The sequence below is a fragment of the Parus major genome, chromosome 2, assembly GCF_001522545.3.
Source record: "Parus major isolate Abel chromosome 2, Parus_major1.1, whole genome shotgun sequence".
NCBI classification, from domain to species: Eukaryota; Metazoa; Chordata; class Aves; order Passeriformes; family Paridae; genus Parus; species Parus major.
Genome location: NC_031769.1, coordinates 21053642 through 21069613, shown reverse-complemented (window position 1 = coordinate 21069613; position 15972 = coordinate 21053642). Strand labels below are relative to the sequence as shown.

Below are 15972 nucleotides of genomic sequence, written 5' to 3'. Positions count from 1 at the left end.
TTTCACTTTATCTATTTAAAGCCTTTCCAGAACTCATTTAGACTGTGCTTTACTTTAACAAAATATTGAAGAAACACAAGACACAAAGTTAAAACTAGAAAAACAAGCTGTAACCTGAATTTACAAATATCGCCCATAATTAAAAAAACCTCCAACATTTTTTCAATTGTGTGTATGCACACTGAACTGGAACTCATCTTTCTTTTGAACAAACTATTTGTATTTTAGAGAAATTTATAATTTTGTTATGAAAGTATAAAAATAATTTTCTAATATTTTTTTACTTGATGAAACTTAATTCCTGATCTATTTAAACTAATAAATCTAGTAAAACAAATTCAAAATTTAGGATTATGTTTAAATATAAATTCCTTTTGTCTGATGAATTGCAGAGATACTCATTCCTTCAGTAAATCAATGATAAAATAATTTCTGCAAATACAGAAGTAGTCTCTCCTCCCCATTCTAACTTGGCACTGTTCTTTCACCCTCAAAAAAATGATTATTTTTTTTACTATTTTTCATTTAAAGCCCATTTAGTTTGGTATTGAAATTCATGTAACTTGCATTAAATATATTAGAAAAACTAAATTCTGCTCAACTTTTCTCATTTATGTATAAGCAATATGAAATATTTGCTTTTCCCATCAGTATCTTCTGGAATATAGAAATAAGTGTACAGTAGATGAGTATGAAGGTTAAGAAATTAATCACAAAACCCTGTGACTCTCAGAAGCAAATTGTTAAATAGTTAAATACAAGGTTATTTATCTAAACAGATAAAGCACAAAGAGATCAAATTCAGGCTCTGTGATTGCAATCCAGCAGTTAATGATTATGCACCATGATTGACTTACCATCATTTTTACCTGTTTTTTTCTAATCCCTCCATTTGCAGTATCAAGTTATTCAAACTTTCGTGAAAACAAAGCCTCAGGTTCACCTGAGGCTCCAGACACAAGATAATTCTCTTTATGGAATTAGAAGAGGAGGACATGATGTCTGCTGTATTGCTATGCCAAAGCAAGTATTCTTTTTCTGCCACAGTTCAGGTGTATTAACAGAGGAAGAAACTCTTAATCTACACAATATGCTTTCCAACTGTGAATGCACATCATTTGCACTGCATTGTACCGAGGCCTTCAGAGGCTCAAAACTTGCCATTATTATTATTTTGAAAGGCCTTACTTTTCTCTCTTCCTAATCTTTTAATTCTACGTTGGACAAATATTCTGGAATTTGGAATTTTTGCATAAGGTGCTAATGTCCAAGTAACTCATTCAAAGGTTTCTTGCTTGGTACTTCTATGCACTGCCTTTTATCCATAGAAGTGAAGCTATGGGAGAAAAGAGAAAAGATGCCACTACAAAAACAAATGTTAGTATTACATATTAGACTCCTAGAAGGGGACACACTGCCATGCTAATGTCGTTAAGTATACAAAATAGTGAAAGAAAAGTCCCTTTGGGTCTCTAACACACCAAGGGGAGTGCAGGAAAGAAGGAAGCAGAAGGCAGACTCCTCACAAAAGGGAGTATTTTTCATTTTGGAGCCAGAAAACATTTTGCTGTAAAAATTACAACACATCCTTGAAGACACCAATAGCTTCAAAAGCTTTAAACTTTTTTTTACAATGTTCAGGTTTATTTTAAATAAACCTTTTAACCCTCCTTTTTAATAGTTCAGAATGAGATATTAAAATGTGAGGGTTTAAAAATAAATGCTCCCCTATCTACTGCATCTTTTAGAGTAAGCACTTTTCCTTAGGCTGCTGTCAACCCAGGAACTTGGCTTCCCCTTGCACAATAAACCCATGTGGATTCTGTGGTAGTATTCTAAGAATAGAATAATCATGTTGGAGGCTTGATTGCAAATTGTTTAATTGTGCATAGTTCTGTACCTTGCCCTGTATGTTCCTCTCTGAATTGCAGGAGTCTCTCTGTCTATGTCCTACGCCCAGCTGAACTTTTCCTAGTTATATTTGCAAAAAAGGAAACACCCATGTCTTCTTGGCTTTCCACCTCACTAAAAACAGAACTTCCCTTCTTGCTTCTCAACTCACACCCTTGTAAAACAGAATGGGATTACAATACTGCAGCAAACTTGAAAAGAAAAAAAATTACACAAAAACAAATTTCAAAACACTGCATAAACAAGTTTTAACATTTCTCGAATAAGTAATATTTTTTCTATGCTGTAAAAAAAACCTCAAACACACACAGACAAGTTGAAAAAAGAAGGACCTGAAAATCAACCAGACTGCAATACTAAGGATTTCAAACTGCTGCTCAAATTTGAGGGAGAAGCAGAGGACAGTCAGGAAGCATTACAAGTAAAAGCATGGCTAATGTGAATTAGAGTTTGATAGCAGGATCCATGAGAGCTTTAAAAGGGAAGGATTAGTATTCTCAGTTTTCACATTCTAGGAAAGAAACTTGCCAAGATCAAAGATTAAATTTTAAATCTTCAACTTCCTTTCAGTGAGGAAATAAAGCAGCTGCAACAAATTGGATTTACTGTACTTAAGCAGTTGAGGAATTCAGTTTCTTTGAAAAAAGAGGACTATCTGAAATGAAGGCAAAAGGGCTAAAAAATTGATCCAGCTTTCCTATTTCTCCAGATGATTTAGGTTTTGAGCTAGGATTACAAAGCCAGGCAACCCACATTAAAGTTTTACTCATAAGGAGACACAAAACACAAGCTAGACTTCAAAGCCTTTGCTCACACCCTCCTGCTTCCATTTTCTTGGAGAAGCTTTTCTCTGCTTTGTTCCTGACAGCACAGCTACAGCCTACATCCTCTAGAGCTTTGTGCCTTCCTCTCTGACCCTCCCCTGCCTGCTCACAGGCAGAACGCTGCAGACTCCAGAGCGTCTTGACAAAGTGAGGACAAGCAGAGATATTATTTTCATAAGCAAGTTTTTTAACCAAATGGGGCATGACCATTCATTGAAAAGAAATCATCTTTGCTACAGAGAACACAGCGTACCTTCCTTTACACAGTCCATAATAGATCTGGTAGGACATGGTGTGTTTGAAACAGAAAAGCTAATTTTGCCTGGAGGTAAACATATCTGAATTTACTCTGCACACTGCTCACAGAACTTGCATTCAGGTGCTACATTCAAGAGAAAATGAGCTGATGGACCTTTCTGAAAGGCAAGGAGCATTACCCTGAGCTCCATGCAGAGCTAACATAGAGGAAAAAGTGTGGACAGAATACTCCAGCAGACAATGCCTGGAAAAGAGGGAAGCGTGACAGGCTGTGCACACCTCAGGTGTGAAGGCATACACAGCACATTGACTGCAATTAAAGAGTATGACTGAGAAAAAACCAGCTGCTCAGGGTTGCAGGCACACTGCCATTTCCTGTCTTTACAAAGACATCTGTATTATTCAGATAGAAAATGCAGTATTGCTGGATATTAAAATATTAAGTATTAATATAATAAAAAGTTAAGCTGTATTAAGTCATAGAAAATGGAGGAAAAGCAGTTTGGACCTTGAAAAGAATAATTTTGAATTAATTTTGAAGGAACAGCCAGACAAATTAAACCTATCTTTAAGATTTAACAACACACAAAAAAAATTTCTTAGTTGCAGTCAAGCTTAAATCAGTATGTGTCTCCCTCCAATTTAATTTGATTATCTGTGATAATCTTATATTGATTAATTATGATTATCTTATCTGTGCCTTAACCAGTAACAAAATTCCAAACATGGAAGACTGACTTTTTTCTCCCCCAACTTTTCTTCCCTCCACAAAACACCATATCAAGATGAGGATCTAGGAAGAAACAGTAGAGGGAGATAAAGAACAGAGTGGTATAAAATACAGCATAGTCATTCAATTTACAAAATAAATTTCACATAAATGTGATAAATTGATAAAAATAATACACCAGTTAGGACAAAGGGGCTGTACCAAAACATACTGCAAATCACTGTTTTCATTTCAGCAAAAATCAAAGGAGAAGAATAAACTTTTAAAGCATTTTGAGAGTTCTTCTGTTTTGCATACAATGCTTTCTTTTTTCCTTTCACCTAGTTTAAAAGGATGTTCTATGTTAAAGTGATCAACTTTTATAACATCAGTGAGATCAATTTTTATAACATCAGTGAGATCAATATGCAGGAAATGAGCCAATCAGGAAATTGATGGAATCTCTCTCGTAATCATACATCAATATTTAACGTATACAAATATCAATTTCAGATGCAGAATCTGAACTTTAAAGTAATAAAATCAGAGTTTGTTGTAACACAGGCAGTGTGTTAGTCATAAAAAAGATTAGGAATCACCCTAAGGGGGGAAAAAGCCTGTTCAAGCTGAGCTAAAGAGTTTCAATGCAAGGATATTGTGGGCCAGGGGTTCCAGATTTTGCCCAGTCATATCTTTGAGCTAATTAGTCCTTCAAGGCAATGGTCTTAAAGTGAGATGCAGAAGATAATCCCTTGGGGTACTGGAAAAAAAATCCTTTTTGTACTGCTATAAATTTTCTTTTAAATGTAACATTTTGTTTCTTTCATCTTTATCGTATACTCTTCAATTTGTATTTTTGTATGTTTAAGAATGTAAATAAATAGCACAATAGAATGTTTATATAATTTATAAATAATTATACCTACATTGTGGGGGTGCTTAGAATTTTTCTCTTAATGGGGTGTGTGATCAAATGTCTCTCTGTGCTTCAAGAGACATTAAACATTTCTTTGCAGAAACATAGAGGAGGAAGGAATGTCTGCCTCTGTACATTTTGAATACTCCAGGATGCAGTTCCTTGATGATCTGGGATCTCTCTCCCTCCAAATTACAATTCCACAATTTGAATGTTACAGAATTCAAACTATTTTCTTCATCAAGGCATGCCATGGATCATAGGCTTCTCCTGGCTGTCCTCCTGTGAGCTGTTATTTTCAAGCACTTAAGAGCTGCTGTTTTTATGTACTTTAAAGCCTTTAGAACTGCCTCATCCTCACTGTAAAAATACACTATTCTTAGGGAAGAGTGGAGCCAAATGCACTGTTCTGTAGTGTTCAACTACAACAAGTCCTAGGAAAAAACACATCACAGTGATTACACCTGAAGAAACACATGAAGGCCCCGAGTGGCTCATCATTATTACAATTCACACAACTGAAATGCCTCTGAACACTGATGGGCTGGGGGCATTGACCACCTCTTCACAGCCTGTTCCAGTGTTTGACCTCTCTCTGGGTAAAGAAATGTTTCCCAATGTCCAGTCAGAACACTCTTCCTGATGAGCTGTGTATTAGCTTAAATGTGCTGAACTAATAATCAAGTTGTCTATTGCATATTCACTTTTCTAACTTGATTTGACATGCCAACAAAGTAAGAGGTCCAATCCCCAGATGGCTGAGCATATTGCTAAGAAATTCAATTAAGCTGAGAGACACAAAAAAGATTACTCTTTTGTGAATAACTAATTGATAAATTTTCAGCTTCACCATTTTACAGATATTGGTATTCATGAGATCTGTAAAATGGCTTTTAACTAAATTGGAAACTATGTAGTTCATTATAGCTTGAATATTCAAGTGTGTGAGACAAAGAATACCGAAAACTGTAGAATATGAGGCATAGCAGCTGTAAATGAAAAATTCTTTCCAAATTTTTCTGACCTCCTATTCCCATATTTATTTCATGCTTTGCAGCAAACCCTGTTAGTAAACATGCATACAGAAAAGTTTCTGTGTAAGAAATCTAATTTTTAACCTGAAGGCTTTGTTGATCTGTAGATCCTGGGTTAACTGGTTTCTAAGTCAGCAACAAGAACAGTCTGTACTGTCAATAAAGCCAGGTCTCTATTCCTTACTTTACATTTCTTATTTTGGTGGGGGAAGGCAGAAATAGATATAGACTCAGATTCTGTCAAGTCCACTGACAAGATACATAAAACACTTTGCTTTGCAAGCCTGTGAAATACCATTTTGGAAACCACAATGAAACCTTACTCAACAGAAGCTTTGAGTCCCAGACCTTGCTAACTTAAGAACAGCAGCCAGTAGAATAGAAGAGCATCACTAAAACAAAAGCATAGAATGTTTATTTATAATAGTTTCAATTACACAGCGAACAATCCTAAACCAGATCCCAAAGTGTTTTACAAACAGCAATGCAGTATGCCTTGGGCCAAATTACAGTCCCAAACTTGCTCTTATCTGCTGATGAAGAACTCAGATTACAGCATACATTCACTACTTCAAAATGCTAGTAATGGTAGCGTAACAAAACACTAAGTTTTGGTATTACTTTAACATCATTCTAAAATGGCTGGACCATAAAAAGCAGTTGGCCAAAACTCATGCCTCATTACAGACACATTACTGATACAACACATTCTGCTGCCAGGTCACCTTTGGTTGGAATAAAAAACCCCAACACAAATACCAAATTTCATTAGAATAAGTTAATTATGACTGATGTTGACCATTAGAAACCTGCTAGGAATATTTCTTCCCTTCCTTCATCTGACAGGCACACTGCACTCACAACAATAAAAATGTAAAATTACACAGTTCAGACTTCCTGACTGCAGTGTCTCACAAACAGATATACAAGAACACTGTCAAGATACAACAGAGGTTATTCCACAATTTGAGCCTTTACATATTAAAGCCATCAAACAAAATCAAACCTGAAAGACCAAGATCTTCAGAACAATCTGACTACATATATCTCAGCTAAAATTTAACAGCAGGTATGAACTTTCAAAATTTCCAGTATCAGAGTTGGTTTAAATGAGTTCACACCTTCCCCTACCTCCTCCAAATAACCAGGGATGCCAAAGCAGTATAACATGAATCATTAGGCATATCAGTAAGCTCAAAGAAGAATTCAAGAACAGGTATGTCTCAAAAACTTGCAGTCTATCAGAGGGGGGAAAAAAAACTTGGAAAAACATTTTTTTTCTTACTCAATTCTGCATTTGGCCTAAATAAAATGCCAATTCCATACTTCTGAACATTTTCATAAAATCTGTTTTAATCACTGGCAATAAAATGATCTATCATGAGAAAGAGAGCAGCAGGAAAAAAAAAAAAAAAGCTTTGCCTACAAGCTTGAAGTACTATGTAGAAAAGATCCTTTTGGATGGTGTCTTCATCTACTCTCTTTATCATTGTTTCAAAGATCTCAGATGGCTGCCATGTTACTCCAGGGCTCATACATTTATAAATTAATCCAGATTTATGGCAAAAAAACTTGGTTTATATTTGTTATGAACAGAACATTCGACTGCTGCAGGTGCACCCTATGGCAATTTCATGGCAACCTACCACCAGACAGTGAGTCTTCCATCTGCCTGAGTCTTCAAACACAGAATTACAGAATGGCTTGGGTTGGAAGGGACCTTAAAGATCATCTTGTTCCAACACCTTGCCATGGGCAGGGACACCTTCCACTAGACCAGGCTGCTCAGAGACCCATCCAAGGTGGGAATGTCTCTGCAAAGGAGAGAACCTCCCCACCCAACAGACAGGGCAGAGAGGATAAACTGTGTAATGACCATACGGTACTCAAATATTTATCATACTAGAGATCGCAGATGCTATTAATAAAAAATAAGCTTTCTTCTGTTATAGAATTTTGACTTGCATTGAAGAAAGTGTGATAGTGAACTGTTTTTCCAGTTTGAATTGTTTTAGGACTACCAGATGAACTTCTATTCTGTCTGAGCCATCACAAATAAATTAACATCTAGCCAAAGAAAATAAATATATATTTTACCCTCTCTTGCCTAACTTTTAAAAAATCATCTTCAAAAGTTATTTGTTTTCAATGCTTTCAGGGGTAGTCTTAAAACTGAAAGTAATAAAATATAAAGAACGTTGTATAAAAACCTTTTAAAAATTTAAGCAAGTTTACTGTAAGCTGTTTCAGATCTAAAAAAAAATTAAGTATTTAATCTCAGAATTATTCTGTTTTACACTACCGCAGTTTCCAGGGAACCATTCCCAAATCTAAGGCTTGTCAGAAAAAAAACCAAAAACAAAATACATAAATTTCTTTAAGATGTTGACTCATTTCCATAGGTTCAGAAACTACATATTGTATAGTTATATAACTTAAATAATTTAAGTAATACTGCTCTAGCAATGCTTCTCCATTATGCTAACTTACAACTGGTCTTGCAGTTCCACAATGATATATTCCAGCTGCTCCTTCTCCATTTTATGGGCTAGATCCATATCTTCAATTCTTTGTAACAGCAGTTTATTCTGTGAGACAGATTCAGACAGCTGGTTTTCTCTGAGTCGAACCAATTCTTCAAGATAACCCTGAAAATGTAAGTAATTAGAAAACTTTAAAGAACACACTATCAAAACCACTTTTAATTATGCATGTTGATATTTTTTGCTTTATGATGTATATGATTTTACTTTGGGTTTGCTGTAGGTCTTGTTAATTATTTATTTTTAAAAAGACTAGAAAATTGACTTTAGATTAGTTTGAGATTTCCTAATAGGTAACAGGAAAATCATTATTTATTTATATTCTTGCACAGGAGTAGAAAAATGGATGAAAAAACAAGACAGGAAAGCCACCAGCATGAAACACTAATTCATCTTTAAAAAACAACTGTCATGAGTACAAGAAAAAGATCAGAATTCTACAGCCGAACATTGTGAATACACAAGGGTAAGAGGAGAATATATCTACATGGTTCTTTATAGTTAATGAAAGTGATCCAGAATTACCATGAATAAAATATCCAATCTTATTTTAAAGTTTCTTTGAACTTCTGAATCACACGTTAAAATGACAAAGAAGGTTCCAGCATGTCAGATGTTAGTAACTTCTTAGAAATTGTCAATTAAAACCAGGTACAGCAAGTCTACAGTACATAAAATTGTGCACATTCCTTCGAAACCTGTGGAAAAATGTGCAACTGTTTTCTAAGTGCCCACATTTTAAAAAAGGTACTAAAAACAAGGCAGTTTTCAGAGACACAGAATAGGTGTGTCTGTTCTCAACTCCTGTTAAGAAAACAGGTTCACATTAGCTGGTAACAAAATGCTACTAGTGTAATTCATCACCACAAAGACTGTTAAGGGTTTGAAGCATCTCTGGTATGAAAGGAAACAGAAGGAGCTGGGATTGCCCAGGTAAGGGCTGAAGAGGAAAAAGGAAAAAGGAAAAATAATTATATCAATGTGCATCAGAGTTTAATGGGAGGGTGTATGCATGATGGAACCAGACTCTTCTCAGAAGTGACAGCTGGTGAAAAGAGGCAATGGGCACAACCTGAAATACAAGTATATAGAAAACTAGTTAAATTACAGGAAAACTTTTCTTTCCTCTTTCCTTTTTCCCTCATTAAATGAACACTGGGATGGGTTGTCCAGACAGTCTGGGGAATGTGTATCCCCAAGATATTCACAGCCTGACTGAAAAAGGCCTTGAAAACCTACTCTAGTCTACTTTATTCTGAGCAGGGGAGTTGGGCAAGACAATCTCCAGAGATGCCATCTGACCACAACTATTCTGTGATCCTATAGTTAAATATAGTTCTAGCCATTGGATAGATTAATGTTTGATAGGGACTTTTTAGTTTCAGTACAAATTCCAAGGAATCTTGAGAGCTTTTCAGTATGCCTAGTTCTGCCTCACCAAATACAACTGTTATTTTGACTCCTAAAATATTCCTTGGAGTTCTAAGTAGCACTTCAAAAGTAACAAATGATGTGTTACAACATATCAAATTTCCTGCCTCTCAAAAACACAAAAAAACCCACAACAAAACAAAAAAAATCAAACCATTTTACAGAAACATTTCAGACCTGAAGCACCACTATCAGAAACCTAATCCTATGTACATAAATACCTCTATCTATAATGACACAGAGATGCACATCCCATCAGTAAAAGCATTTAAAATTCCAGTATAAATAGTACACAAATAATTCAGAAGTTTACTACTCAAAAGTGAACAGCTTAAACCATTCCAGAACAGGAAAGGAGTAACTCCCATATAAATAACAAATGTGCAAAGTATGACTCATTGATCTGGACAAGAGACAACTTGGAAAAGACAAAGTCATCATATTTCCAGTGGCCTGGGCAGGGCAGAAAGGAAGAGACAATTCCTAACTTTTCAAAAAACAAGAGCTAGGCTGCATGAAATCAAGCTCCTAGGAGCCAGATTCAAAAGACAGAACAGGAGGCTTTTTTCACACAACAGACGGTAAATTCACAGAATGCTTTGCCAAAAAAAAATTGTTTGGATGGTGAAATTTTATATGGGATTGAGGGGATATTTGACAAGTATTTGGAAGAGACATCTATCACAGATTACCACACAGACAAACCTTTTAGCTTCAGGCAGCCCCTCAGCTGATATACACTGGCCACGAGTGCATTAGAAGAAGTGGTGCATAATGGTGTGCTTTTTGTTTATTCTTCCCTGCACATCTGCTTTGGTCAAATACCCAAGAGAGGATAGTAGGATAACCAAGGAGCCTTGGTCAAAACCAAGGAGCCTTGGTCAATCCAATAAAGCAATGCTAGGATTTAGCTTGCTGAAGTGATACCTGACCCTGTGGTAACTCTCAAATGGCTCAGAAGAGAGACCTTTATCTTAGCTGCAATCCAGTTGCTTGTCACACTGTAACTGGGTGCTATTAATGACTGCAGCAAACATACTTACTTGGGAGGCACAAAAGGAATTTATCACTGTTTGGGCAAGATGAACGACAATAGAGCAAAACTAGGATCCACCAGAACCTACTGTATCAGTTACTAAAGACATTATTTTTAACTTGGTCTTCTTGTTACACACACCAAGTTTTCCAACACACAGAATGTCAGAAAGCCCCTTTGTTCAAATAAAAAGTCTCTGATTAACTGGTACCTACTGCACTGAGTGCAACTCAGTTGTTGGTGCAACATATTACTGTAAAAAAAGGGAAAGGACAGAAACACTTGGGAAAGGAGCACTATTACCTAGTCCATCTTAATGGTCATTTGTTCAAGTTGTAATAGAACAGATGCAATAAAGTTGAAGTGAAACATAAAAACTTGACAGGCACATCCCAAATGAAAACAATAGAAAATTTTCTGACTGCAGGAAAAAAATAGTTATTTTGCTGCTGCAATTCCAAGTAGGTATTCCAAAGGAGGACAACTAGGAAAGTGTCAACAGCTGTCAGAGTAGCTACCATTTTGAAAATTGTTTAAATGCACCAAACTTTCCAAAGATTTATCCCAAAACTGAATTAAATTCACCCCTACATTAGTTACCTATAGAAGTTAGCAATTCATTAAGAGACTGTTACCAGAAATAACTTCCATGGAATGGGAATGGTTCCAAATCTTAGACTCATGAATAAACCAAAATCACCATTTGCTGTTACAGCCATTGACAACCCTTGTGCTTATGTAGACATAAAGGTTCCTAGTGATTCTGACTGTGGATGTGGGCTACACGTTTCAGTACTTTTTCTACACATGTATGTCACAACTTTGATGGAGTATCCTTGGAAATGAACCATTTGGAGGTACTAAGAAAAATACACATGCCCCTATTTTGTTCTCTTCAATGCTTCTACAGAACCGACAACACTCTCCTCATGGTGGGGAAAAGCGTGCATTCAAACTGATCCTATGTTTTTGTCTGGCAAGGATGAGAATTCCTTCCAGTGGTTCAAGAGAAAAGTTTTCATTTACATATTTGAAGAGATTCCTTTAGAATAGCATATTTTGCTTTATAAAGAGAGGGCCCCAGGAACATGAGATCTTTCCATATGGAAAGTAATAAAATACCAGCTGAGAAGATTGGACCAGCAACTTGGATGCAACAGTTCAGGTCATATTTCAAAAACAAGAAGTCTAAGAGACCCAAAATACAAAAGCAATAATTGTATGCATAATTAAAAAATATGTAAGTATATATTAAATATCTACTATTCCAAAGTAGATATGACTATTCCACTGTTACTTAGAAAAACTAGCTATGTTCTTTCAAGTGCATTAAAATAAACCAATTTTGATTCTACCTGTTCCATATTCAGGGAAATAATTGCACCTCCAAGCACCCTTGTGTGGCCCCAGCATTTCAAATGGTTTACTCTATTCAGAGTTTCATAAAAATCAGATTTTTACTCTAGGAAAATAGGATACTAAAAATACTAATAGTTATTTTAAAAAACTCAACCAGGTGTTAAATTTTTTTCCTGCAATTTTTCCTGACCCCTCCTTTCTTTGTGCACTATTTCTTCAGTGTGTGTGAACAGTCTGCCCTCTTCCCTCTCTAGTAGCTAATATGCATTTTAATTACTGTAGCTGTAATATGCTAATATTAAACATGAAATGCTAATATGAAAATCCTAAATTGCTAAAAGGTTTGGACACATATTTCATTTCACTTTTAAGGTATGTCAGATGTAGATGGAAAACCTACCTTTGGCTTCTATAATTACATTCAATATGCTGCCTAAATTAAAATCCAACATAAACACATCCTTTCGTGTTTTCCTTTCCCATTCTCCTTCAATCAAGTTGTAAAACTATTTTCTAAAACCCATCTCAGTATTCACTGAGTTTTGCCTTTCATCTAAATGGATTACTTTGCTGATCCTTTTTGTTTAGTTTAAGACTAAGTGTTAAAGTTTAACATCACTATCATCATAAAAGCCTTCAACTGTCAGTCTACCTACAACAATAAAAATCTGTGGCTTCTAAGGAAGAGAAAATTCATGTGAACTTCAAGCTCACAACCTAACAGCATTAGAGATACAGTGTCTGTAACTCCAAGATTGGATAAAGAAGCCAAAACTTCTACATCAGATTGTGAAATCTGAGCTCTGAATTACTGCAATTCTCTTCCCCAACTTCTCAAGCCTCTTTTCCCTCAAATCAGGGAGTAAAGATGCTTGGATACTCTGAGAATCATAAAATTTAGGACCACTTACATGAAGCTAAACAATATCTAACAATACATTTTCCTGCCTTTAGTTAGATGGATATGTCACCATTTGGCTGGTGATGAGCTTTGGTTCCATAGCCCCCACACAAAACTAATCTTTTACCTTCTGTTCCAATGCAAGCCGGTACTTCTGTTCTACCCTTTTGCATTTGTTGTACCAACTGTTTTCATCTGTGATGAAAGGAGGACCAATGTTCTCTGGAGTACTGCCTTCACTGCCACTACTGCCCAGCGTTCTTAGCTCTTCTTCATCACTGCTGATACTGTCAGAACTGAAGAATCATATTTATTAGCCAAGTCAAAAACTGTGCTTATAAAAATGCAAATTCTGGTCTAAATTGAAACATTGCATTTCTAAATAAGCTCTGCAAACATAAAAAAAAAAGCCCTGAAATGTTGGAATATGATGGATTACTAAACACAACTTGTATTTCAAGCTTTTGTTTCTATAGCCACCGAAAAAATGGGCAAAAATTTGCTTGTGATCTTCATCAAGTTAGATAACTGTATGTGGGCTACTTTGCTAAGTACTAAGGGTAAATAGCATTACAATAAGCTATCTAAGGAAGTGATGATTTAACCTTTTCTGCACAAATTCAGGGCAAAGTGCAGTATCTAAAACCAGATTTTTCTTAAAAATAAAAAAGCAGGAACCCTAAAAAATGGTTTTTATTATGTTAAATCTAGATAAACTTAAATCAGAATGTGTATCTATGTTTATAGCAAAGATCCTGTGCCTGTTACTTCACAGAATGTATCTCCCTACATAGCAAGACTCATTGTTAAAATATCTTCCAGAATCAATGCATGCTAGAGAATGCAGACATCTGCCTCAAAGACAAGAATTTATTTGATCTAGAGAAGACAGAGGGCATGTCATCAATCCATATAAATATCCCAAAGGCCGGTGTCAAGAGGATGTCGCCAAACTCTTTTCACTGGTGCCCAGTGACAGGAGGAAGAGCAATGGCCATAAAGTAAAACACAAGAAGTTCCACCTCAACATGAACTGAACTTCTTGACATTGAGGGTGGCAGGACACTGGAACTGCTGCCCAGGGAGGTTGTGGAGTGTCCCTCTCTGGGGACATTCAAAACACACCTGGACACATTCCTGCTCCAGGTGACCCTATCTTGGCAGGGTCTTGGACTGGATGATTTCCAAAAGTGCCTTCCATCCCTAACAATTCTGTGATTCTGATTTATCCCAGTACCCATTTGAAAATCTTCCCTTACAACTGTATTTCCCCCTACACTAACAGAGTTTGCTAGGTTTTTTTTAAAGTAGTGATTTCCATAACCCCACGATCCTGCCATGATATAAACTGAATCACAATTTTTCTGTCACTAACATGTAAGCTAGTAAGAACTTCAGGACTGTAAATAGGATGTTTCATGCTCAGTTGTACATCTTCAAGACTATGCCTAACTGCTTTTCTCATTTTGGTAAACCTAATAACAGAAAACATATCATTAATTTCCATGCTTTTTGGTGATGTCTTGATTTAATTAAATCTACTTGATTTATTAGATAGTGAGAATTCTTTTTATTATTAATCATAAGGCTGATCAGAGGAGCAAAATGGAGCTAAAAAGCCAGTTTACATAGCCATTGGTCACGACTTTCTTTTATGTGCTAATGTTATGCTTATGTACTTATACTGCCTACGTTGTATCTTACATTTATCAGGGTATATATAATTTTTATTTACAAAATAACTACTTCTTAATTTTATGGCTATATAGAAAAGGCCTAAGAAAAAGGACATTTTGGTCTGGTGATCATCAAACGAGATGCAGCATTTGTTTCCCACTGAACTGTTATTCTGAATCAACGAAACAAAATTAGCATGACTCACATTTCATGAGTCATGTAACAATTCCAGCAGTCTGAAAGAGCAAGGTAGCTGAGTATACAGGTTTGTACTTAGAGATAAGTATCGTTTTGCATATGAAATGAAAAATAAGAGGCCAAATAAAAAGTAAAATTTTGCCAATGAAATAAAATTTTAAAAAGCAGAGTAAAGCTAAAAAGTACCTTTGGGTGAACTTCAAGTACGGTGTATAATCTATGACAGCTGGATAGCTTCCATCCAACCCCTCGCCCTTCAGACAAAAACTGATAAAACAGAGCAAGAATAGTAAGTTTATTATAAGAAAATTAAATGACAGTGACAGTTGAATATTACCAACCTGAAACTTAATTTTTTGTAATTTTTTTGGTGCTATAAACCCTAATTTTTAAACATTCACTTTTATTCTTAATAATACAGAAAGATGGCAAGAGAATAACAGGAAAGGTAACTGAAACAGCAGAAACAGAAGAATTATGGACAAGCTTGGAATTTTCCACATTCAACATTATTCAAAGAGTTTGCAGAGTGCTTATATAACCACTCTACTAAGTAAAAAGTCATTTTCTCAAAAATATTTCAGGGTCTTTCTCCTTTCAGACACTTACAGGTAATGAGGTTCAGGAAGCTAAGGTACATTACTACACCTAACTTTTGGAAAATGTCCCTAAATGGCTGTACCTTTATAAAGCTTTCAGTTACACTGTATTATTTTTTTTACTAGAAATAAATTATTGATTTAATGTTTAATTATCACAGAAGTGACAAAATGATCATACTTCCACAAGGCTCATATTCCTCATTCCTCCTACCTCTGTTATTGATAAACAGATTCTAGTAAGTCATAGCTTTTGCTAACTGAATTGCAAAGTGCCATTTCTGACAATGTAGTAATTTAACTGGTATTTGGGAAGAACATCTAAAGGGTTGTTGTTTTTTCCCCCTCAAAAAAAAAAGAGAATAAAGAAAGCAAAAAAGCACCCCTCCAAGATCACAATTACCTAATTCCATACTGAGATCAGATTATGTTCTCACACAAGCTCATCTCCAGCCCAAACTCGTATTTACATTTCCACATAGATAAGCTAGCCAACATTTATAAGAGACACTGACTTGAAAAAAAAAATTATATATAACATGCAAGGAATGGCTATGGCTTCTCAGCCATTCAAAT

At 35.5% G+C, this 15972-nt stretch overlaps 2 protein-coding genes across 2 annotated transcripts in view; both read right to left on the bottom strand.

Moving 5' to 3' along the window:
* Window positions 1–15972, bottom strand: part of LOC107215556 — a gene marked incomplete at its 5' end in the record, with an annotated part of 821761 nt that overhangs the window by 663200 nt on the left and 142589 nt on the right. The gene's annotated exons all lie outside the window — the stretch shown is intronic.
* RUNDC3B (RUN domain containing 3B) overlaps window positions 1–15972 on the bottom strand; it is a 50532-nt gene that overhangs the window by 12154 nt on the left and 22406 nt on the right. Inside the window, exons 6-8 of the mRNA XM_015615759.3 lie at window positions 14984–15064; window positions 13050–13218; window positions 8143–8300 (exon numbers count right to left, since the gene is read on the bottom strand). Of these exons, the coding sequence (XP_015471245.1) occupies window positions 8143–8300; window positions 13050–13218; window positions 14984–15064 (408 nt within the window). The remainder of the gene's footprint in view (window positions 1–8142; window positions 8301–13049; window positions 13219–14983; window positions 15065–15972) is intronic.